At 40.7% G+C, this 26,431-nt stretch overlaps 2 protein-coding genes across 3 annotated transcripts in view; one reads left to right on the top strand and one right to left on the bottom strand.

Annotated features, from left to right (window-relative positions):
• Nucleotides 1–2,879: 2,879 nt before the first annotated feature.
• Nucleotides 2,880–26,431, bottom strand: part of LOC126392018 (C-X-C chemokine receptor type 3-like) — an 83,620-nt gene continuing 60,068 nt past the window's right edge. Inside the window, exons 1-3 of one of the 2 annotated variants that reach the window (XM_050047118.1) lie at nt 5,592–5,688; nt 4,119–4,512; nt 2,880–4,035 (exon numbers count right to left, since the gene is read on the bottom strand). In XM_050047118.1, the coding sequence (XP_049903075.1) occupies nt 3,298–4,035; nt 4,119–4,502 (1,122 nt within the window). In that variant the 5' untranslated portion in view covers nt 4,503–4,512; nt 5,592–5,688 and the 3' untranslated portion in view covers nt 2,880–3,297. Of the gene's footprint in view, nt 4,036–4,118; nt 4,513–5,591; nt 5,689–26,431 lie in introns of those variants that run through there. The other variant, XM_050047119.1, reaches the window with a different exon arrangement.
• trim35-28 (tripartite motif containing 35-28) lies at nt 18,656–26,431 on the top strand. The gene is made up of 6 exons (XM_050047117.1): nt 18,656–19,307; nt 21,009–21,104; nt 21,593–21,823; nt 21,940–21,962; nt 23,061–23,179; nt 24,810–26,431. Exons 1-6 carry the CDS (start codon nt 18,882–18,884, stop codon nt 25,343–25,345), a joined length of 1,431 nt encoding a protein of 476 aa, XP_049903074.1. The 5' UTR covers nt 18,656–18,881; the 3' UTR covers nt 25,346–26,431.

The raw sequence follows: 26,431 nt of genomic DNA, 5'->3' as shown, positions 1-26,431 counted from the left end.
CCATCAAAGTTTGCAATTTCAATTGGTTGCTATAGCGCCCCCCCTTTGGCCAATTGATGTAATATTGCTTCATTCGCATCCTCCCATGACCCTCTACCACTGTGCCAAATTTCACATGGATTGACCAAGTCAGTGAGGAGAAAAACGTGGAACAGACACACACACACACCCACACATCCACAGAGTTTTCATCATTATATAGTAAAGAAAGATTCAAGAAGGCCTCTCAACCCACTGTGAAGCTGTGGTGACCTCTAGTGGGGGTTGGGAATGAGTGAGCTAGAGTTTATCAGCCAAGAGACAAGCAGCCAATCAGGACTTTTCTATAAGTTAAAAAGCTGTTGTCAAACACAAACTGTTCACAATAAAGGGAGTTGAGTCCCCCATATGATCAAGACAAACCGCTTCATCAAAGTAGAAAAGTAGAAAAGCATCGAGCATCGTGACTGGATGACTAAAAACAAGACCAGTGCATGCTGACCACATAGCCAACCGCACAGAGTTTGATGTGTGTGAATGGGTGTGCAGCCAAGATCTCGACTCCCTAACTGTGGGAGAGATTATGAACCTGTCGCTCGCTTTGCTCTCTGACACAGTGACCGAACCAGCAGAGCTGCTGCTTCTAGACTGAACTGTTTACTGTAGACAACACTGGTTGTTGCTGCAATCAACCACTTTAAGAGGTGATAATATCTTTAAACACCACCACCGCCACCCCCCTGCTGTTGTGAAATGTTTGCCTCTCATGTTAATTATGAATGAGAGGTGCTGTAAAGGGCTAACAGTGGTGACATGTTTTTTTTTTTTTTTGATACTTGTGTCTTGAACTGAGAAGTCTCACACAGGACACGGCACATCTTGGTGCTCATTGTTCAGATACGTCTTGTCACCCTTCTGCTCAAACCACATGTTTGAGGATGTGTGGCTGTTTTTTGTCACTTTGTTTCAATTTCCTGTCAAAAAGATGTATGAAATTTCCACTGAAACCGCTATGTGTTGGTTTGCAGGTTTCATCTCTGTATGAGATCTTTGTTTGATCACCAGATCCTAACTATATCATAAGCACTTAAAACATTTTAAGAATGTTAATATATTAAAATATCTCCCATGCTCAATGCATACAGATGGTAGAGAGGATAGAAAGGGATGTTTCACAATCTAACTTCTCCTAAAGTTCAAATTGTGAAGTTTCATGCTGCAAACTTCTCTGTTCTCTATCTGCCATCTCAGTCACACAACATTCATTACAGTATATATTTGGCTGATTTTATAACCTCTCTACAAGCTGTATAGTTTCTGTTAATTACAATCAAGATTACAACTTTGAAACACAAATTCCTACAGTGCGCAATACTTTTTAAATGCCTGTGTGTTTGGATCATAGAGGAAAACAAACATAATACAAGGAGGCTAACATCATTCAAATTTGGTGTTGATCTGGATGTGATAAACAGAATTTGACAAAGTCCTCATCACGATACACCAGGGCTGTCAAACATATGGCCTGTGGGCCAAAACTGGCCTGCCGAAGGGTCCAATCTGACCCACTGGATGACTCTGCACACCTTATACTGGTGCATGTGTATAGGCAAAGAGGTGCCAGGTTTCAGGAGCTGGTTAAATATTCAGTAGCCTGCCTTATGTAAAATGCTGCTTCCACCAGGATCAGAATACAGTTCTCTGAAATAACAATGAATACTTATTGTGGTCTTCAGATTCAGATTCAGAAAACTTTATTGTCTGTCGTAACACAAAATCTTCTTCATCCAAGTGTCCTGAAGCCCCAACATAAAAAGTTGTTTGGAAAAACGTCTTTTGAACTCTGTCTTTCGCCTCATTGTGTGTTCACGTGCTTTCGCTGGAATCTGGGGCGCCGTAAGCCGTAAGCCTCCATTGGTTGGTTTAATTACTTTTACACACCTTTTACTCTGCTTATAAAATGCATTATGTCTTCATGTGTAATGAGTTATAAAGTTGATTACTGCTATGTATGGCCTCATATATTTTCACTACAGTGGCACCTTGTAGTAGGGTTCAGATAACCATTATGTTGGCGAGTTTGTCTTGTACTGGTGGTGGGCGCAGTTTGTAGGGCTGTCTCATTTACACTGCAAATGTAATCTGTCTGGACTTATAAATGTCTGTCTGCAGTCTGCCTGCAACACAGTTTCCTTCTGTCTACTGCACGGCATCACAACACACCAGGAACATCTCAGGAGTGGAGCGATTTGCCTGCCATATTTTGTACACTTGGAGATTTTGGGTCATTTTTCCTCGATACTTGTGCTTCCACCATAAGTAAGTAGGCTATTTAGTGACATGTTTTTACTTTTTGTCAGTTTTAATTGTGTTCATTTCCTGTATTGTTGTTTTATAGCCTTCAGACAATGACACAAAGTTAATACTGTTAAAAGTCCAGCTATAAAAAACATGGATCAAAGATATATGGTTGTGTCTTAGTCATTAAAAATACAGTCATCATAATAATTATATGGTAAGGATATTTATATTTCACATACAGCGCCTGTTTGCGGGAAAACTCAATGTGCTTTGTGCAACACGTTGCAGCTGCTTTAAAAATAGACGAGATGTGTATTTTAATAGTTCTGAAACCCGCTGCAGGGCTTCTGCTAAAATGACAAGACTGTTTTAAGTGGTCAGCCTGGGCGGGCGGCTGTCGGAGAGCTGTGCTCCACTGGGTGCACTTTTCTAGTTTTGTTTAAATTTACATAATGGTCTAAAGTCCCTTCAAAGCCTTGAATCTGGCAGGTGTGTTTATTGCCTAAAAAACAGTCACAAGTGAAGACATTTTTTTTAAATCTCAGAGGCTCCTGTTGTTTTATTGTAATGATGAAAACACTGGTTTAGAATAGAAAAAAAAATATTTTATTCTTTATTGAGAAAAACAAAGCAATATACAGTATTATCATGGTATAAAATATACATACTTTAAAACTTTGCTTGTAAAACAGTCGCTATCATGTTACCTTGCAGACAGAAAAGGGAAATGTTATATTTCTACTACAAGAAAAATAGCTGCCAACAAGTCCAGGTGTGTGACCTCAAATCCCTGAAAGACAATATTATTTTTGTCTGATGGTCATGCTCATGTTCATCTACTCATACACTGTGAGAACAACAGGAAGTTGAAAGAATGCATAGCCTGTTTAAGGCTACAGAACACAGGAAAGTTACATTAACACTTTGCACTCAGCTGTCTCGGTCTTCATGTCAGTCAGTCTTTAAGTCTGTGCAGGTCTGTACATGTGGTTGTTGATGTGTCTGTGTCTCTCTCTCTCAAATAGCGATGGAGTTAGAGGTGTCGGCAGACTCAGACCAGATGGAGCTTCTCCTGCTCGTACCAACAGAGTGCAGTTTGACACTTGTCGACAGCTTGCAGCCCAGAGACCTCAGGATTTCCAGGAGCTGACGCCTGAACTTCACGCCCACAAAGGCATACAGGATGGGGTTGAGGCTGCAGTGGAGGTAACCCACACAGGAGGTGACTATCTTGGCTTTCTCCAGAGATGTTCTGACTCCACAGGTGTCCATGGTGTAGTTGGAATGAAGCGTGTCCACCATGAGTGTGATGTTGTATGGCGTCCAGCAGAGGAAGAAAACCACCACCACGGACACGATGACCCTGAATGCTTTCTGCTTTTGGAGGCCCTGGGAGCCGCACCGCAGCCGGCGCAGGATGCAGGAGTAGCAGAAGATCATGATGACTGAAGGCAGCAGGAAACCCACTGTGTGGTAGAGCAGGCGTGATGCCAGCCGCCAGTCATTTACTGACTCAAAGGAAAACGTGAAGTAGTTGCGAATACACTCGGTTTTGTTTCGCCTGTCATCCTTCATAGCTTCCAAGAAAACCCAGTCAGGGATAGAGAGGAGCAGGGAGAAGAGCCACACTGCCAAGCAGCTGACCTGGACGACCCAGGGCTTCCTGCGGGAGTACATCTGGGTAGCGTGGACGATGGACAGGTAGCGGTCCAGACTGATGCAGGCCAGCAGAAAGATCCCACAGTAGAAGTTGATCTGAGGGTACAAAGAGATGTGAAAAATCTTTTTTTGCAACAACCTTCTGTTACCCATCATGCCCTTTGATGCACGCCTCTTACCGTAAAAACAGCTCCAGTGATCTTACAGAGGGGGGTGCCAAAGGTCCATCCACCTTTTTGAGCCGACTGTGCAGCCCAGAAGGGAAGCGTCAGGAGCAGCAGGACGTCTGCCACACCCAGGTGGAGGATGAAGGTGTCTGTCACACTCCAGGTCCTCCTGCTCTGAACCAGAACTCCCAGCAGCACTCCATTCCCCAGGACACCCACAACAAACGCCACCGAGTACAGAACTGGGATGAAGACCGCCTCAAAATTCATGCCCTCGCTCAGGTCACATACATCACCCCCTTCACAACAATAGTCTTCATATGAATCAGAGGTGTTGTCGTATAAATCGTCAAAGCCATCAAGGAGGCTTCCCGTCAGTGTAATCACGTCGGCCATCAGTGAACTTCTGCAAGAGAAGAAGAAGAAGAAAATGAGGAGGACACAGGAGTATACATTCATTTGGTTAAAGCATCTTACCTGTAAAGTCTGTTTGAACCACATGATGGTGCTGTCTATCTATCTATCTATCTATCTATCTATCTATCTATCTAGCTCTGTCCTCTAAAAAACATAAACAGACATTTTGGAAAAATGTAAATGAAAAGAATCCTGAAGTCAAAAATTAAAATATAGAATAAGTATTTATTTTTTATTTTTTTACATTTTTGCCAAACATGTGCATCAGTCATTGTGTTCCCTCTGATCAGAGGGATGGGCATCATCTTTTGAAATATTTGGAGGTGGCAGAAGAGACCTTAAATGTGGGGGCTGAAATACCACAATGCATTTCCTTCACCGTGGTGCCGCAGTACAAAGCTTTGAAAGGTTTGAAGGTACGACGCCAAGTGACCTAATCTCAGTTCCCTCTGTAGCCACAAAATGTTGTGTACATTTCAGTCATTCGACTGTTTGGGTATGTACAGAATTTCTTTGTGTCAGCAGATGGGGAAGAGAAATTAATACACATAGAAAGCATGTGTAACACTTAGTTTCAGAGTTGTCAGCAAGTTAAAATCCTTAATGCACTAAAATATGAATCACAGTGTTGACTAGCATATGTAAATTGTTACACAGATGATCATGAGGTTATGGTAAATGATTAAATATTTGACTATAGCGCCTCATTGCGCTGCAACTTTTTAGTGAATGGCATGGTGAAGTTAACGGCACACTGTCACGCTACAAACCACATCACACACACTAACGCTGTGGCCTCTTACTGTGAACTAAAGCTGTTAGAACAAACAGCAAAAGAGTGAGAAAAGATGTAAACAATATTCAATTTATGTTCATCAGTAATTAGTTAATTACACAAAACAGGTGTACAGAAAGGTTCAGCCTACAAAAGCAGGTGAAATGAAGTGATGTGAATTAAAATCCTCAAATATTAAATAATGATATATGCCAAGAGCAATATAGGCGTCATCTAAAAATAATTTATGATAAATGATAAATGAAAAAATAAAATTCAAGGTAATAACTTACTGAATTGTAATCCTTTGATACTGTATACTCCACAGTAAGCTGGCACTACACGGCAGAAATAAGCTCTAATGGTCCAGTGTTGAATGGTGAATGCATCTATAGAGGAAGAGACAAGAGAACAAAACCCGCCTCTAACCATGCGTGAAGTGTGACAAGTAGAAGCACAGCCATGCAGAAGATGTTAATGTCTTTAGAAAACATTAGAGCAACTGTTATTATTAAGAGTTATTGTGATTTAAAACTTGATTTTATTTTTTTTACTTTTTCTTTTCTTCAAAAAAACAAACAAAAAACAATTACCTCTTAAAAGTAAGAAATGTTTTTTTGCTTTGAAGTAAATATTGATTGCACAGTGTAATGGCTATAGGCCTTCCCTTTAAGCCTTACTTTAACTATGCAGTTCTGTTCACCATCAGGTAGGAAATCATGGGAAAATGAAGGCTCAATTCAAGCCACAAAGAAAGTAGACCACTGTATCACCAAAACAGGAAGAGAACAGCACTTTTGTTTTCCAGTGTAGCAACCTGTGGCTATCTCCAATTATGCAGTAATAATGCAGTGTGTCTTTCGTTTGTGGCCATTGCTTGGCTCCAAGGAAAACTCACAGCGATCTGTTTGTCGTTGCAACAGCAGTGCAAACAGTAATACCACTCTGAAACGTGATTGAGGTTAAAAGTTGTCCATTTCCACTTTTCCACTTTTAAAAAACATAATGATGTTTTATGTTCACAAAGAATTTGTGAAAACAAAATTACTTCATTTATTAAAACACTGAACAAATGAGAGATCTGGATGGTGATTCACAGGTTTGTAAAACAAACTAGTGCTCTTCAAGCTGCCCACTTGTCTTATGTTGACAAAGACAATAAAACTTAAGAACACATAAGATGTCACATGCGTGAGTGAGTTGAATTAACACCCACCTCATCAGTTTCCTCTCAGACTCTGTTGTTGAAAAGAAATACATCGTACTAATATTGTGACATGTCCTGTGTATATATGTTGTGACAAAACTCAATATTCATTGACAGTTTAGTGACACTCAACCTCAGGAGGACATGCATTTATTCTGGTCATTGAAGAGAGGACATTCATAGTTTGCAGCAAGTTAAAATCCTCAATGCACAAAAATATGAATCACAATGTCAACTACAACATAAAACTTGCACAGATGATAATGTGGTCATGGTTTATAATTAAAAATTCGACTATAGCTGCATCATTGTCTCATTGCACTGCAGTTTTTTAGTGAATGGCATGGTAATGTCAACGGCACACTGTCATGCTTCAAACCACATCACAATCCAACATTGTGTGGTTTCTTATTGTGAACTGAAGGTGTGAGAACAAACAGCAAAAGAGTGAACATCCATCCATCCATTCATTTTCATCCGCTTATTCGGGGCCGAGTCGTGGGGGCAGCAGGCCAAGCAAAGCACCCGAGACGTCCCTCTCCCCAGCAGCACTTTCCAGCTCCTCCTGTGGGACCCCCAAGGTCAGATGAAATATGTAATCCCTCCAGCGTGTTCTGGGTCTGCGCCGGGGCCTCCTACCAGTGGGACATGCCCAGAACACCTCTAACAGGAGGTGCCCAGGAGGCATCCTGATCAGATGCCTGAACCACCTTAACTGACCCCTTTTCAATGCGGAGGAGCAGCGGCTCCACTCCGAGCTCCTTACCCTATCTCTAAGGCTGAGCCCAGCCATGCTACGGAGGAAACTTGTCCATTTGTATCCGCGATCTCATTCTTTAGGTCGTTAGCCAGTGCTCATGACCAGAGGTGAGGGTTGGGACATAGGTGGACCAGTAAATCGAAAGCTTCGCCTTCCAACTCAGTTCTCTCTTCACCATGACGAGTCACGAATCACAAGTCCGGCACAGCGCCCGCATCATTGCAGAAGCCGCACCAAACTGCCAATCCATCTCACGCTCCATTCTACCCTCGCTCGTGAACAAGACCCCAAGATACTTAAACTCCCTCGCTTGAGGCAGTAACTCTCTCCCAACCTGGAGGGCGCAATCCACCGGTTACCAGCAGAGAACCATGGCCTCAGATTTGGAGGTGCTGACTCTCATCCCAAACGCTTCACACTCAGCTGCAAACCGCCACAGTGCATGCTGGAGGTGACAGTGTGATGAAGCCAACAGAACCACATTGTCTGCGAAAAGCAGAGATGCAATTCTGAGGTCCCCAAACCGGACCCCTTCCTCCTCCAAGCTGCACTTCGAGATCCTGTCCATGAATATCACAAACAGGATGGGTGACAAGGAGCAACCCTGACGAAGGCCGACACCCACCGAGAACATGTTTGAGTGAACAATAAAGACGATAGAACTTTACAGACATGACTATACATAAACATAAGATGTCATGTGCGTGAGTAGGCTGGTACACTTCACTTCAGTCAAAGCTACCATGTCATTCACTAAAAAACCATATGTCATTTGAGTGACAGCTGCAGCCTCAGGAGGACGGACGTACATTCATTCTGGTCATTCAAGAGAGAGTATAAAAAGGGATGTTGCACAATCTAACTTCTCCTAAAGTTTTAAGTGTAGAGTTGTCCATCCTCTATCTGCCATCTCAGTCGCAAAATTGACGACAGAGAGTACAGTTTATATTTGGCTGATTTTATCATCTCTACTCTACCTAGCTCTATATGAAAAAACGTGCAAATATCAGTTTCTGTTCATAACCGATCAAGATAACAATTTGAAAAACCCACAATAAAAATCTCACAAGACTTTTTAAGTAAAGCACTTGTGTGTTTGGATCATACAGTAAAACAAGTACATACTTATAAAAGAAACACACAATACAAGCAAGACTCGCGTCATTCGAATATAGAGCTGATGAAAACAAGATTTAATTTATTTTCAGTAATAAGTTAATAAGGTGAAGATCACATACACAAAACAGAAAACTGGCCTACAAAAGCAGCTGAGATGCAATGATGTGAATTCTAATCTTCAAATATTAAATAATGATATAAATAATGAACACACACAGATCTGGACGGTCTGGAAACAAGCTAGTACTCTCCATGCTGCTCTCTTGTCTTATGTTAATGAAGGGACTTTACACCAATATAAAGTAATGATTTGCAGATATACAGAAGTCGTGTGAGTAGGCGGGTGCACTTTCCACAGAAACTGATGAATAGCATTTCTCTGAATTAACACCCACTGCAGAATCAGTCGGTGCTGAAAAGAAAGATGACAATACCGAATGCTCACTGACATTTAAGTGACGCTGGCAACCTCAGTGGAACATCTGCATTTATTCTACTCGCTGAACAGCAGTGTGCAGAAAGTCTTACTTTAAAACTATCTAGTATCAGATCACCCTTTCTCAAGCAGAAACACTCTTCAACTTCCTTTATGAACCACATCAGAGACCGACCATCCTCGTGCCATTTGATCAGATTAACTGCATGAATGATCTCTACTTTTTAGTTTCAATTTCTCTAACCTGCAGTTGAATAGAGGTTATTCATTCATGTGTGTACTCCTGCCCTTGCTGGTGGTATGCTTAATGCACAGCGACAACAGCAAAAGGGAGACACGAGGTCACAGCTCAACATATGAAGCTGGCATTACGGTAGTTACACTAACACAGAAACTAGCACAAATTCAAAAAAGAAACATTAGTATAGTTAAGGGTAGACACAAAATTAAAAGCAGGTGTAATCATAATTGAGCAGTGACTTGATACAAGACTGATCTTAACTGAAGCACTGAAACTAAACCTTAAAAAAGTACAGATTTAAATACTTAATTGCATATGTGAGACAGAAGTGAAAACTGTAGAACTGCATACAACAGAGCAATGAAACGAGTATCCTCCAGTCATGCTGCTCATCTTTTTTTATACCAGTTCGCAGAAACAGCTGAGGTTGGTTCCTGTGGTATGTACAGAGGTTAATTGGAACATCATGTACTGACACACAAACAGCAGCAGCAGCTCACACATTTGACATGTTGATAGACTTCACTGTCTAATCCGAATGAAATGTACTGAATCAGCTTCTCCATGTCTCTTAATGAGTATACCCTGTGAAGTTTTGCACCTTACGTGAAGCCCAATTGAGCTGTTTTACTGTAACACACATGCATGCAGGTGGTGTCACATTATTCCAGTGCTCAACAGGTGGTGGTAACATGCCAAGACATGCTGCAATGTGCAAGCAAAGACATGGAAGAAGCTAGGGAACATGGATGTAACCAGTTCTGGATTTTAAATACTCTAAAAAATTGTCTTATGAGGGAGGAAATGCATGCAGCATGTAGCTAACACAGGACATTTAAAAGCCTTATCAATTACCCGATACTATTAATGTATTGCATATCAGTGTCGAATCTCTCCCTAAATCATTTTCACTAACCATTTCATATAAGGTTTCTCCTCCACAACCACAAGATTTTTATCAAATTTTTTTTTTCTCTCAGTATTACGCGGGTATGCACACCGACATGCAACACCTGTGAAAGCACAGGGTTTGAAGTGTCTTGTCTGCTTCCCCTCGCCTATGTATAGAGCAAAAGGTTCAGAGTGTGTTCCTGTTTGTTTTCACACCTTTTCTTTCCTCTTCTGTTCTGCAGCATTTATGCAATTCTTGTGGTGAGAGAGGCTGATGGAAGTGCAAACATCTGGCCATGAAACTCACTCGGTGACTTTTTCAGCCCACCACCAACACAGATAATCATTGCTGGAAACTTATAGACTTGTGATATGCAAGAAACAATTTACATAAGATGGAAACACAACGCAAGTCTGAAGTTTTACTGTTCGGTTGAGCGGTGAGATGCAGAAAGTTGGACCTGAAGCGTTATATCATAACTTGTGAGGCTACAGTTTTCAGATGTTTCGAGGAAAAAGGATGAATTATTACTTGAAAGAGTAAAGGAGATATGAAAATCAGACACACATACATTTTAGTTGAATACCAAACTGCAGAAGCATGCACAGCAGCTCCGACTGATTTCTGTGCTTTAAAACCAAACATATCCGCTATCAGAGGCCTTTCCTGTCTTAACCAAGAAAGTGTTAAACAGGAAAAGGTTGTTTTTTTGCCCTCACTACCTGTTAGAGTTTCAGTGCATGTCACTGACCAACATTTCTCCTGCACAGCGCACTTACATGAATCATGAATTATCTGGTTTCCACCTTTGACTGTGAGAGGTTTCCAGATAAGAATGTGATTAAAATGAGATAAGGTAAAAGCATGTGTGTTTTTCACGTGGCATGTGAGTGTGCCCCTAATTTTAGGTTTTTATTTTAAAGTTAACTGTGAAACCATGGAGATATGTGTCACATGAGGAACTGAAAGAACACAGATATAAGAAAAAAACATTTCCACATTCTAGTTTTGATTCCTATTATTCTGTCCTACAGTGTTGGCCTGCAGTTTGAATTGCAACCACTCATTTTACACAGCCAGTTGTAATATGTGTACTAAATCAATTTAATCAATTACAAAATTCAGTCTTGCATCATCTTCAAAGTCTTTAAATGATTGCTGTGGGATGTGTAAATCACAGCAATGTAAGATGCATATTTGTGAATTATTCATGATGAAGGGATAAAATATCAAAGCACATTTTCACTGCTGTTTGAGCACCTGCAGATTATGCATAAACCTCGTTTGAAGCTCTCCTTCCTTTTGCAGTTTCTGTTTTTGACTAAAAGTGGTGTCACCACATTGTAGGTTAGTATGTCACTAAAACACAACCTAATATCGATGGCAGCAGCGATGGTGACATCATCTGATCAGCCATTTAAATGAGTCAGTCATGACACATAAAATTTGTTTGTTTAAAATCTGCCTGATTAATAGAAGGAATGAGAGAAGGGCTCATATCGCTGACAAAATGCATTTAAAGGGACAGTTCACCCCAAATTAAAAAACACAGATTTATCCTCTTACCTGCAGAGCTATTTTTCAGTCTGGATTTTTGGGGTGTGCGTTGCTGAGTGCTGTAGAGATGTCTGCCTTCTCTTGGATATAATGTGCAACCCCAATTCAAATAAAGTTGGGACATTGTGTAAGATGTAAACAGAATGCAATGATTTGTAAATCCTTTTTAACTAATATTTCTGTAAGATATAGGCTACGCTTATTCTGAATTTGAAGCCGCAACACGTTCCAAAAAAAGTTGGAACAGGGGCAACAAAAGACCGGGAACGTTGTTGAATGCTCAAAAAATACCTGTTGGAACATTTCACAGGTGAACAGGTTAACTGGTAACAAATGATAGTATCATTAATAAGTATGAAAGGGGCATCTTAGAAAGGCTCAGGTGTTCACGAGCAGGGATGGTGACTTTTTGAAGAACTGTGGGGGCAAACAGTCCAACAGTTAGAGAATTGCACAGAATTTAGGGATTTCACCATCAACAATCTATAATATCAGCAAAAGATTCAGAGAATCCAGACAATTCTTTGCATTTAAGGGACAAGGCTGAGAACCAACACTGAATGGCTGTGACCTTTGACCCCTCAGATGGCACTGTATTCAAATCTGACTTGATTGTATAAAGGATAGTACGACATGGACTCAGGAGCACTTTGGAAAACCATTGTCAGTAAACACAGTTTGTTGCTTCATCTACAAATGCAACTTAGGACTCTACAATGCAAAGTGAAAGCCAGATACAGAAGTGCTGCTGACTTCTCTGGGCCCAACCTCATCTGAGATGGACTGACACAAAGTGGAAAAGTGTTCTGTGGTCTGATGAGTCCACTTCAAATTTTCAGAAATCATGGACATTGTAATGTTGAGGATGAGAGGATTAAGGACCATCCAGACTGTTGCCAGCTCAAGGTTCACATCTGTGAAGGGCTCTCTGTCCTTCTCTTGTGAGGAAATACAGTGTGGAGAGTTGGTGATCCACCAAGCTGGTCCATTTTCCACTGGAGACACTTGTAGCTTGTGCCGCCACACAGCTGGTGTGTCCCAGGCATTAGAAGCTGACTTGTGCTTTTTGTGGGGGTCGGGCTTGGTCAGGCTCAGGCTTAGTATTTTATGTGATGTTCTCAGACGGGCTGGGTCACATGGGTTGGTTCGGGTTGTAATGTTTTCAGCCCGTTGATAACTTTACGAGACATGACTAGTTGATTTACAAAAGGTCAGTCTGTGAGTGAAGTATTCCTTTAAGAGAAGATGGATTATTTATTACTGCCTCAAGCGAAGGAGTTCAAGTATCTCGGCGTCTTGCTCAAGAGTGAGGGTAGAATGGAGCGTGAGATGGATCAGCGGTTTGGTGGGGCTTCTGCAGTGATGCAGGCGCTGCGCCGGACCGTCATGGTGAAAAGAGAGCTGACCCGGAAGGCGAAGCTTTCGATTTACTGGTCCATCTGTGTCCCAACCCTCAGCTATGGTCATGAGCTCTGGGTAGTAACCGAAAGAATGAGGTCGCAGATACAAACAGCCAAAATGAGTTTCCTTCATGGGGTGTCTGGGCTCATCTCACTGGTAGGAGGCCCCGGGGCAGACCCAGAACACACTGGAGGGATTATATATCTCATCTGGCCTGGGAAGGCCTCGGGGTCCCCCAGGAGGAGCTGGAAAGCGTTGCTGGGAAGAGGGACGTCTGGGGTGCTTTGCTTGGCCTGCTGCCCCTGTGAAGTGGATGAAAATGGATGGATGGATGGATTTTTAAATCACAGTTATCATCAACACCAGTATATCATGACACCCTTATGTCCCATGTGGTTTTTGCTCCGATTTTTTAACCTCTGCTTATAACAGCTGAAATCTTCTTCTCCCTCAGTGGTCTTAAAAATGCTTCCTCTGATAACAAGGTTCAACTGAGGGTGGACAAGATGGGGGTGTTTCTGTGTCTGGGATGGGTGGGAGGTGTACTTTGTTGTCGTATTTAACATGCATTATTTTTAGTTACCACTTGTGTGTGGCCTCCCTATCTTTGTCCAGCCTTGAGCTACCTGTCAATTTATATTGTAATACTGAAACTGAATTTATTATTATTATTTTTAATCATTATTAATAGAGCATCGCCTATACTGTGACCAAATACACCCACATATTAAAGGGGTAGCTGTCGGGTCTGGATCTTTGCCACTTTGTCACCTTACGCAATCCTATGTTTTACGATGAAAACATCACTATGGTTGTGATGCATCATCAGTGTCATCGTCATTTTGGTTTATCTGTGAAGCCTTTGCCCAATGTTTACAACACCCACATCAACATCACTAAACACCCCCCGCCCCAACTGTAAACCTCAACGCAGGGCGAAAACAAACGATTAACATAGCTTCACTTGTAAAATGAGAGCACCCACCTCACCCTTAAGGGTTTCCTGTGTTAGATTTACTGCTCTGTGTCTTTACCAGCGCAGCATGTTTAGTTTTACATTGTGCGTAGGTGTTGTAATATTTCTACGTTATTGTGTAACTTCGATGTGTTTTTTATTGTGCGGTTGTTTGGCTAACTTTTTTTGTATGCTGCTATCTTGGCTAGGTTTTCCTTATAAAAGAGATTGTTGATCCCAACGGGACTTACCTGGTTAAGTATGGGTTAAATAAAAAAAACTTAAAAGTGATTTTCACACAGATTGAGTGTGATTTTCTTCACAGGAAGAAACATACATGCTAAAGATATATGAAGGAAATGTAGCTTCTTTTGGACATTTGTGTTGACAGTGTGGAAAAGCACTTTGTTGCAGGAATAAACTTAGCAATAAAAAAGGGAATTTGTGGTCATACTTGTTGTAATGTGGTGCTATTTCTACATGTTGGAGCTGCACCATTGAAAAGCTCCATCCGACTACATCAGAGTGAAATAAAAGTCACACTGACCCATGACACACTACACATGGCAACCCATGCGTACTATGAAAGGTGTCTGTGGACGCGTGGGCGGGTAGTGAGACAATGTGCCCCTGTGCACAGATATGCAAAAGGCCCCAGCACCTCTCATACACTGGAGTAAGAAACTTTTTGTTCCTTTTTGCGTGTCTCTGTAGTTGTTATGCATCTTTGAGGTCATGTTGTGCATCTTTAAGGTGGAAATGTGCTCTGTTCTTTGGAAGTTGGATTGTGGTAATGTGCTAACTGGCCATTTAGTGTCAAGACGGTCTTCCAGTTTCCCTTTTTGAGTGACTATTACAGACCACTGTTATTTCCTCTCACAAAGGCGCAGAATGTGCTGGTTGGCCGTGAGCTGGTGTCTTTGTGGTGTGTTCATGTCCTAATTTTTGGCGGAGACACTGTGACATCAGGTGACGCAGAAGGGGGGCTTTGTTGCCGCTAGTTCTCTGAAGTCGGTTTGGTGTGTCTGGACCTTTAATTTGAGTGAAGGCAAAGCCCGGGGGGCCCCTGACACTTCAAGTCCCTGGGCCTGTGCCCAAAGACCATTCAGTAATCCATTAATGTGTAGGTAGGTGGGAAGAGGGGTTTAGAGACGTGAAACAAGTTGTGATGCAGACTCATGATGATTAAATATGCTGGAAATCCATCGATATGAACTTATATGACACATAGAAATGAGGGTGATGTAAGAGAGAAGGTCTTTCTTTGATTCCTTTTTTCCAGTCCTGTACAGATTTAAAGGGCATCTAAGTTGTGGTAAATAATATTAACAAATACTGGATACTGACTGCAGGCTACAACGTGTCCACTCTTCATGCGATGACTGTCTCAGGCCCAAAGCAGCTGTTGTGCAATTAATCATGGCAACACTGAGCTACAGTGTTTTGCTTTCTGTTTTAAATGTTTGTGTGTGTGTGTGTCCTTAAAAGGAGAAGTGTGTAGGACTCAGTGGCATCTAGTGGTGAGGACCGCAGACTGTAACCAGATGAAACTTTTCCCATATGCCAAGCGTGAACTCCTGGTTAAGTTTCCTTTTGTATTCACTGTTCAGGAGGCTTTTAACGTGAGCCGAATTATCCGTAGAGGTCTCCTCCTCTCCAAAACAAATGGGCCAGGTGATTAAAACCAGTAAATACACTGAATAAAACAATTTCAAGTTAAAAATCAGGGTATCACTGATGCAGTTTGGAGTGTCACCGACAAGCCACTAGCCCGTCACCTGCTAATGTGCGCTCACCTCTCTGATAACTTCATATTCAGAGGGTTTCTACTGGGAGCTGAATTATCTGCAGAGGTCACTTCCTCTCCAAAACGAATTAACCTGGTGATTTAAACCACTAAAACCACCGAATGACGCAGTTTCACATCGACAAAATCTCTTCTTTTCTGACACTGATCCTCGTGGAGGGGCTGCTGAATGTGGTGGCTGTTGCAAAAACACAGATAGCCCTATCTAGATATCTAGAGCTAGTGGTTTGTCCATTGTGGGCTACTGTAGAAGCATGATGGCGCAACACAGCAGACTTCATAGACAAGGACCCACTCCCTATGTAGATATAAATGGCTTATTCTAATGTAACAAAAATACGACGATTCTTATTTTTGGGTGAATATACACTAAAAAAAACCTATTCATTACATTCTTTACATCCTACACACCAACACACGTCTTCCACGTATGACGTCATGATGAGCTTGAATACTGTCTGTTTCAGCAGTTTTAACTCTTGTCTCATGAAGCATTTTATTGAGATTGGCCTTAACCATTAGCAAATATATACAAATATAGAAATTATTGGTGAAGATACTAATGCAGTATGAAGATATGAGTGCATTTACCAAAGTTGTCTCTCCAGACACCATCCCTTTTTTGGATTTATAGAAAATAACACAATCAAAAAAAGGAATAGAAAAGAGAAAAGCAAAACCAAAAAAGGGACAAAGAAAGAGCATTATCTTCTCCAAATATTGAATAAAAGGTTGCCAGATGACAGCAAATAAGTTCACCTACTCATTTCTAATATGTCTGATCCTCTCCACCTCAACAGTACTGACAAGATCATCAAGCTGCATTTTACATAAAGGACATTTTCCCCGACATCAGCAAGGTGATCAGTTTTTACTCCGGGAGGGTAACAGGTGATCACTAGTCACCATGTGGTGTCACATGATGGCACTGTGGCTCCATCTGTTGGATATCATAAAACATGAAAAATCTAAAAAGGTTTAAAAAAATAAATAAATAAATCATCCGTCCAAAATGAAAACAGTATTTTATTACAATAAAACAGCTAACACAGGATAAAGTAATGGTCCAGTTGGCACTCTCACACACTCTGCTATGTTGAAAGAGGAAGGCAGAGAGTTATCAGAAACATACTCATGATACAGTGAAATGATACAGCAACTGTTGAGTTATCTGGAACCTGCAGGAACACAAGTTGGCGTGGTCCTTCCTGTGCAAAATGTCAAGTAAACAGCCAAGTTCAGGGTCGTGTTTATTTGTTTTTTCGACTACAGCTGAATAATATATTGTTTCTCCGGGACCTGTGAACAAAAACTGACAAAACATCAGACAAAACATTTTAAAACTTAAATTAAATTTATGGGTTAATCATATTAAGGCAGGGCAGGTGGGTACAACAACATTTACAAACATTTGGCTGGCACTGCACTATCGTGGAGGTTTACAAAGCAGTCTCATTCCATCCTTATAGGTCACATAATGAGCAAACAGTATAAAAACACAAAGCAATATATAGTTATGATATCATGTGCCATCCTGCTGTATTACAGACATTTTCAGTGTTTTTGTCACATAAAAAATATTAAAAATGATGCAGTGAGTCCATGTCAGCCACAATAATCCAGAATTAGTCATAACTGTTATCACACACACGTCCGTTGAAGACAATACGGCACCAAGCAAACAGGCAGTGAAAGAACAGGGAAAGCATGGCAGAAGAGTTGGGTGAACTTTTTAAATAAATAGTTAGGTTGCATTAATGATTTAATGAGTTCAATGAATTGAACTGATGATATGTTCAAAATATCTGACACAACAAACTATCACAAGTAATTCAAGCTTTGGTTTTGTCTCACTTGGATTACTGTTCAACAGTTTGTTCTGGTTTAATGATCAAATAATAGTTTTGATTTACTGAATTCTGAATTTAGCAAATAACACCAGTTTTCATACTTCTGATACGTTGCATGAACCATTGATATAAAGACTAACAATTAAGGGGCCCAACACTGACTCCTGGGGACACCACAAGTAACATGTTGAACACTGATCACCAAGCTTCACAGACTGCCTTTTGTTAGACAAGTAAGGCCTCACCCAATCTAACGCTTTACCACTGATGCCATACCGTTCTAGTTTATTGAATGATATATCATAGTGTATTGTGTCAAAAGCTTTTTTTTATGTCTATGAATATTCCATATTTCCTCAACTGAATCTATTAATGCCACTATGCATTAATAGATTTTTTAAGCATTACTTGAAAAGAAACTTTATTAATTAATAGCATTATTTGGTGTGTAAATGTGTAATGGACTTTCTTTTCTATTGTACGTTAAATTCTATTATTTATATGTTAGATTACGATGGATTCAGTCGCAGACGATTTATTTAGGGTTTTTTAGGTGTGTGTATGTGTGTGTGTTATGTAAACTATGTCAACTGTTAGTGTTTCTTTTACAGTGCGCATTATGACGTGTTATTAAGTGTGTCGTGTAGTGTGAATGCATGGTTTGTATTGTCACTATATAACTGTGTAGACCCCAAAAGTCTTACAAACTGATAAATGGATTTAACCATTTAAAAAACAAACGAACACGACTGTCCCATTTTACCTGAACGTGTCATCAAAGTGAAGCAGAGGTTCTTGCAATGTTTGTGGGTCCAACATTTAAAAATTATTTTATCTGGCAACGTATTTTCTTTGTAGAAATACAGCAGAGATCCATGACATGTTATAAAAGTAACACACGAGGTGGTTTTCTTGGTGATCTAACAGTAAGTGTCCCAAACTACCTGACTTCACCTTGTGTACTTTAATATAGCAGAGAGCGTCCCTGTCTTTATCAGGTGTGCAGACAGGTGCAGATGTGCAAACCTCCACAGCAAGAACTGACTGTAATCATTTCTGTTACAACCTCCAGATCCACTAGAGGGCAGTGCTGTATAAACCTCCAACATGTTTACTGTCTGACACCGAAGAAAGACGGAAATGGAGTTGGTGGAACAGTCACGAAGTGGATGCGCACTGTGACAGAGCAGTGTGTTTTCTACTTTATAAACCTGTTCTCGGTATTATTTTTATTTTTATTTGCGTTATTAAACAGGTGAAGGCTTGACACATCACTCGGAACCAGGTTAGTGCTTATTATACATCAGTTTGGGGTTTTAGAGAATACCGAAAGGAAACTGAAGCGGGCCCGTGAAGCCATGGCTGACAGTATGGATGAAGAGATGCCGGAAGAGACTTTGCCCATGCAGCAGGACCTGACCTGCCCCGTGTGTCAGGGCGTCTTCCGGGACCCCGTGCTGCTGCCGTGTACCCACACCTTCTGTCGGGAGTGTCTGCAGAGGAGTTTTCAGTTCAACAGGAAGTGTCCCGTCTGCAGGGAAGTGTTCAAGGAAGAGGACCCCATCGCCAACCGCGCGCTCAGCAGCGCGTGCGAGACCTTCCTCAAAGAGTCGAATTTGCGGACGAACCGGAAACGGCCCACCAATGAGAACAACTGTAGGCTGCACCTTAAGCCGCTGGAGCTGTACTGTGAGAAGGATGAGGAGCCCGTGTGTGTGGACTGTGTGACTCTACACAACACACACAAGCTGTGGCCAGTGAGAGACGGGGCACCCATGTGTAAGGTAAAGCACTCTCACCAGGTATCGACTGTGTGTGTGTGTGTGTGTGTGTGTGTGTGTGTGTGTGTGTGTGTGTGTGTGTGTGTTCCCAAAAATATGTATTCCCTTAATAAAATCATGTTTTCCTTGATTATCCCATAACCAACAAAGGCCATAATGTGACAATAATGTGCTTCAATAACATATCTATTTTTCACATTTGCCCAATTAGAGTAAAGGTTTCACAAATCTGAAACTCTGTGTAAAAGGTCTGGTCCAATGTGGTCTAGGTCTGAAAAAGCAGTGTATCTTCCATTTTTGGTATTTTTTTTCCACAAGTAGAAGATAGGTTTCATAAATCTGAAAATCTTTTTTTTTTTATTAGGGATAGACAGATGAGAATAATACATAATTACAACTGCCATTCTCCCTTTTTTTGTAAACAAGTCAGGAACAATGAACAATGTCTCTGCATTAAAAGATGATAGCTATAAATAATGAAACTGTATTTTCCAAACAAGACAACAGAATGCAATGAGTACAAAGTTTGGTTGTAAATAAACAGTCTAAGTAAGTCAGGAAAAAATAAGTAAATAAAAGTCAATTCAAGAAATATATACACATATATCCTCCCGTCCTCCTGACTTAGACCTGTTATCCTCGTTTGTGGACACTGTTTTGTGCCATCTATAGTGGTAGTAAGAGTACAATACACTAATCCATGGAAAAACAAGATGGCAGCCATCTCTGCCAAGTCAGTCTGCAGCCAGTCCCAACAGGGATATAGACAAGGCACAAAACCTGATCATATTTTAAGGTTGAAACGTGTTTATTTATGATTAATAATGTTTGTAGCTTGATATGGCAACAAATGTGACCAATTTTAACAACAGTAACAAGATAAGACGCTGTTAATTAGAGGGTACTCGTTTGAGGACATTGGGACTTTATTGAAACTTCTGAAAGTCACTAACTTTTTAGATAGCATGACATTTCATTTTTATAGCGTCGTAAGTAAAAAAGTGGTCTGTGGACTAAATGTATTATAAAACTGTGTTAGACAGAAATATTGGAAAAGTTGTACTTTAAGTTAAAGGCGCTGTATGTAAGAATGTGGCCAAAACGGTTACTGCACTCAAATTCAAAATACTGCCGCGAGTTGTGTGTCCCCCCCCCCCCCCCCCTACAGATTCGAGGTTGCTGGACAGCAGCACGCTGGAGACTGATTTGTTTGCCCACGGCAGGGCCGTGTCGCCTCGTCCGTGATCTTCGGTTTTCCAGCGGACCGTTCGAGCAAGTCCGGCTTCTCTGCTGCTAACGCTGCTGCCAAGATACAGCTGAGGAGAAGCTGGCTGCTAATGCTATGTACCGGGACACTGCTAATGGTGCTTGCCGTGCTGCTGTAGCTCAGTCGTAACTGTAACTGATGCTGAGACTCTACTGACTGTGTGACTGGTAGACGGCGGTGGGTGGCGCAACAGGCCAAAACACAAATTCAAAACATATATATATGACCGTATAGTCAATATTGGCAGTGACTTCTATAGGCAGCAGCTATTTTTGACTTAACAAAACAGGAAAAGCACAAGAAGATGATGATGATACCTTGTTGGATTCCCAATCTGGATACAGGTTCAGAGAACGCAGCACAACAACAGTCTCTAGCCTTGAACACCTTTGACGCTTTTTTCTTTTGGTTACATCATGTTCTTTTTTACCCTGCAGAATGAGCTGAACATCAAAGTCCAGATTTTTGAAAAGAAAGTGGAGTCATACAAGAAAATGACCCGTAAACTGAGCAACGCGGTGGAGTTCATCAAGGTAAAGTTACTCTCCTGTCTCACGGTGTTCAAATGACATCTATCTGTGTATAATCATTAAACTAGTTTATCATTATACAAGTTGTAAAACTGGTCCTTTGCCGTCAGACATCTTTAGGGTGCTCTGCGCCTGCACATCTAAGTATGATGTGGAGACAGCATGGATGTTTTGGAAAAACACACATAAATTCCCAGTTCTCACAGCGGTCGCGTGGCCAGTGGTCAGGTTATCGGATTTAGGACAGTGGGCCGGATCTGATCGGAGAAAATATGATCTGTGTCACATGAGAGCAAAAAAAAAATCGCATTTAGTCTACGTTTGCTTATAATGTGAACGAAGCTATATTGTTCGGCAGTACATGCATGATACTCAAGTACATACATACAGTGCAATGAGACTATAAGACATGTAACACACTAGAGACTACCCATATCTTCATTCACACTTGTATGTGCGCTCTAAATGTAAACTCTCATCTCTTAACGCAGTATCAAGCGGGGCAGGCAGAGAAGCAGATCAAGGCAGAGTTTGAGAGGCTCCACAAGGTGCTCGTCACAGAGGAAGCTCTGCGTCTCAAAGCCCTGGCTGCAGAGGAGGAGCAGAAGATTGCTGCTGTAAAGGAGCTGATTGAAAACACAAACAAGGACATTGAAACTCTGACCAAGATCAGTGATACTCTGAAGAGAGAGATGGGCAACGAGGATCTGCCCTTCCTGCGGGTAAGACAAGGCAGCTCTTACCCGCAGTTATAAGACTTATAAGACTGCACCTTTTTTGTCTCCAATGTATAAAAAACAATTTAACTAATTTCAATTACTCTTTTTTTGTGTTTTAGAATTTCCAGAAGTTAAAGAGAGAGTAAGTAACTGCAAAACTCACTGTGGCAATAACTATAAAATCTCTATGGCTGCGTTTCATTAGCTGTTCAGCAAGCCCTCCTTGACTTCCCCTCAGCACCTGCCCTCCTACCACCATCATAAGCGTCGTGCCATTTGACTAAAAGCATTGAAGTGAACTTGTTAAGATCGACCCTGAGAGGGGTGTGGGAGCGAGTCAACAACCATGGTCACTATAGAGATGTATATCACCCACAATGCATCGCAGTTGTGCATTTAAAACAAAAAATGCCTCCCTAGTTAGGTGACAGTAAAATTCAGGTTCCTTACCACCGAAGAAGAAGATGAATAAATTGGAAAATGAATTAAATAATAAATAAAATTAAATAAATGTATTATCTGGCATGCTTTTCAGTTCTGCTCTCTGTAGGTTGGCTCGTTGAATTAGCAGATAGTTTCTTAAGAAAATCTCATTGATAGTTTCTTATTTTACTGAAAAATGTCATGTCACTAATTGCAGTTAATATTTACTTAGATTATTATACTGTTCCACTTGTGTGATTTCGTTATTGCCAACATTATCTGTAAACTGTAAAAGAATTGCTGTTTTGCAAAACATCATAAATCTGTAATCATGATACAGATCACAAACAGAAGTTTGTACATCAGAAAACTGATGCAGCTAATTACAAAGTGTTGACATATTGCAGTACAGCTATTAGCAGAAGACGACTTCACCTCATTGAAATGAGTCTGCAGGTGCTTCTGATAATTTGTAAAAAGCAGTATAGCGCTGATCCTATAACTGCTAGTTTGGGCTGAAAGTGTACAAGGTCAGCTGCCGTTTCCATCCCACATGTGACGTATGCTGTTATGTAATTCAAAGGGCTGTGGGGAAGTGAATGAGAGGAAGTGTAACCACTAATAAAACGCAGTGTAAATCTACATGTGTAAATGTTTAATGCAAAGTAGACTGAAAAGTACATTTTACCATACATTTACATTTTTTGCATAGTTACACATTTATTTGTCATTCAGCTCTTTAAACCAGGTTTCTACTGCGTTTTGTAGATTATCAAATGTCTGTTTTTAACTTCACATATTGCCATCTTTGCTGTAGAGCCCAGTGGACTCAGGACGATCCTTGTCTCCCTAACGACTCTCTTTTGAACATGGGCAAGCATGTCGGTTCTCTGAGCTTCAACATCTGGAAGAACATGCAGGCCCATGTCAGATATAGTGAGTACATTATACTGTCAGAGTTGGAAATGGCCTGTGGTGTTTAGGATTGTGAGTCTATACTGGACCAATTTGGGTTTGTCTGTTTAATATTGATAGGAAACAAGAAAAAGCGTTTTTAAAGAGCTGGCTGATGTCTGTTAAAATTGCATTGGTGTATATGAAACATTGGTCCAGGGGAGCTCTGGCTTGAATAATGTCACAAAATACCATATTCTTCAGGCTCCAATCATTACATGACTTTAAATATTTTGTTAGTATACTCAACAAATGTTACTGTTATTTATTTATTTATTCATTCATTTTTCAACCGTTTTCAGGCATTAACACACATCTTGGAGCAAATCCATGAAGTAGTTACTCTCTACTGGTATGGAGTTCAAATGACCTTATTGCCTCCCATAGTTCTTCTAGCTCCGGATCTTGGTGCCATAATGTGGCAGCAGCTCGTTCCATCCGTATTAACCCTTTGAAGCCTGCGCAAATTGACTTGATTTCTTTAAGAAAACATGGGAAGAAGACAGTGAGCAACAAAAAAAGAAATGACCTCCCACAAAAAATTGAAAGAAATCAGTAAAAAGAGAAAATTTAAAACAAGAAAATTAGTGAAACAAACAAGGAAACGACCCACAAAAAATGCTTTAAAAATTTACAATAATTCTGTAATATAATTTTAATTATGTGATAAGAATTATTGTTAATATATTTTTTCCTTACTTTTTTCACAATTTTTCAACTTTAGAAATAATTTTATAAATCTATTATTTTTTTGCACTTTGTGGGACCTTTCTTACCAAGTTACTCACTGCATTTTTCCCATGTTTTTTGATAGAAGTCGCACCAAATTGCTCAAGGTTCAAAGGTTTAAATAATTGCGAAAGGCGTCTGAAAGCAGCATGAGAAAGGTGATGTTGCTCCAGGCTTCAAAGGGCTAACTCCACAAATTCTTCTAACCAACTGTTAAGGTTAAAACACTTTTTTTGCCATTCGGCTGTGGAGACAGGGCTCTGTATGTCATTCTCCCAGCAAAGCTGTGAATTACTGTGCTAATTTTAACAACATAGTATCTTTGGCTTCTTTATGGTTTTATCCCGGTCCTCCTGCAGAACTTGATAATCCGGTTATTAATTTCTTGTGCAGAATTGCGAAATTAGTCCGTAAAAGGCTTAAAATTACAGGAATCTCTCTCCCATCTTGTCCTCTCTGGCATAATCTTCTATTTCTAGCAGGAGGCAAACCATTACTCAGCACAGGGAGGCAGGATTCCAGCGTTAATTCTTTGGGAGACATAATCAGGGAGAAGAAAATAGTTTCATATAATAATTTAAAAGAAGAGTACAACCTAAATGATTCCTCCTTCCTGCCTTACCAACAACTATATTCCATATTGAGATCTAAAATCCATAAAGCAGAGTCAGTGGCGACTCAGAAGGATGTAGATGACAAGCTATGGGACTGGGTTGCCAAAAAAAGAACTGGTCTCCAGTATATAGTATAGTAAATCCTGGGATGTACTCCAGTATATAGACTTATAAACTAACTATATAGACTAACTTTTGAGCCTCAGCACAGCTCCTAGTAACAAATGTTACTGTTATAATATAGTTGTCTTCTTTCGTTCTGTGTGCAGATCCAGTGGTGTTGAACCCAAACTCAGCCTCTCCATGGCTTTCTATCAACGCTGACCTGTCCAGTGTGAAGGAGAGCTCCGAGCGCCTGACCACCCCAGACAACCCAGAGCGCTTTGATCCCTGCGTCTTTGTCGTGGGTGCTGAAGGTTACACCTCCGGGAAACACAAATGGGATGTTATTGTTGGTGACAACCCCAAGTGGATTGTGGGAGTGTGCAAGGAGTCAGTGCCCCGTAAGAAGAAGTTCACGGTCTCTACGAACCGTGGTGTGTGGTCCATAGGACTGAGCAAAGGGGTCTACACTGTCTCGACACCTGAGCGTACAGAGGTGCAGGTGCAGCAGCGCCCTGAAAGGATCCGTATTAAGCTGAATATAGATAAGGGAGAGGTGTCATTTTGGGACGGGGGAGCAGCAAAGCACCTGGTCACTTTAACACACAAGTTTGATGAGAGGATGTATCCTATTTTCGGCCCCGGGCTCCATAGTACACCTATGACTGTGGCTCCGGCAAAAATAGCTGTACACACCTCATGATGGGCCAGTGTACTGCAGAGGGATAGTTGTTGACCTAAAGCAGCTTTTTTTAAAAACAAGATGAACAACACTTCAATCGGGTGAATTACAAGTTAATGTAGTAAATAAAAGATTAAAATCTGCCATTGAGAAGAGATGAAACAACATTTAGGAAGACGAACAGGCATGGGATCATTAAAGAATATTAAAGACACAATACACTGATTGAAAGCCTCACAAAAGTTCAGTTTTTAAGACAAACTGGGGCTAACTTTAAATTTAGCGTAAGCAACTTGTGTCAGAAATAAATGTCATAAAGAAATTCAGTTTATTAAAAGGCTTGCAGCTGCATGATGCATACTGCTGGATACTGACAGCCTACAGGAATCTGCAGCAACTGAGATGTGATGGTTTTCTCAGCCTGCAGAGGATGATGGAGTCCAAGTTTTTAGATGTGCCTTAGCTGGAGGAAACTAGATTGACCGGGCTTTACTCACTTTATTATGGAGAGACAGACCAGAATTTAAAAAAGCGGCCAATACTGATAAAGTCTTAAACAGTCTCTCTTGATTTGTCATCATGCTGGAGGAAATCTGTGACATCCAGCTCTTAATATGCGAGGGGTGAATAAAGAAAAGAGTGTGAACATAATTGAAGTTGCTTGCTTCAGTAGGTCATGGGGCTATCGTGGTAGTAGCTATATTATCTTTACATTTTCAGCAATTTCAGTTCTATCAGGAATGAATTGAATGGAGTGCCTTTATGCTTGGGAAATCTTTTAAGCATTGTATTTTTATATGATTTTGTTGATTCTGCTCAAATGTAGGGATCTTACATTGTTGTATTTGATTGCTTTTCATTGCACACTACACAAAGTTGCATTGCTCAGCAGGACACAGCTTAGGCAAGACTTTGAGGTTGGATGTAGGACTATTACTACTGCTCTGGTATGCAGAAATCTGAATTTGCTGTCTCCAGATGAGCACTTGATCGATAAACATTATGCATATTGATGTGGTGAGATTGCATACAGGTAAATGATGTGACAAACTTTTTTTTTTTGGAACCATATATGAAAATATAATAAAAATGCACTGGTGGTTTATA

Source organism: Epinephelus moara, chromosome 6, assembly GCF_006386435.1.
Source record: "Epinephelus moara isolate mb chromosome 6, YSFRI_EMoa_1.0, whole genome shotgun sequence".
Classification (NCBI taxonomy): domain Eukaryota; kingdom Metazoa; phylum Chordata; class Actinopteri; order Perciformes; family Serranidae; genus Epinephelus; species Epinephelus moara.
This window is presented reverse-complemented; position numbering and strand designations above follow the sequence as displayed.

Bases quoted from the DNA above. Each gene is read 5' to 3' on its own strand.
- trim35-28 (XM_050047117.1), top strand. From the start codon at position 18,882: ATGGCTGACAGTATGGATGAAGAGATGCCGGAAGAGACTTTGCCCATG. The intron at 21,824-21,939 runs GTAAGACAAGGC...TTTGTGTTTTAG, and splicing joins AGGATCTGCCCTTCCTGCGG to AATTTCCAGAAGTTAAAGAG. The intron at 21,963-23,060 runs GTAAGTAACTGC...TCTTTGCTGTAG, and splicing joins TTCCAGAAGTTAAAGAGAGA to AGCCCAGTGGACTCAGGACG.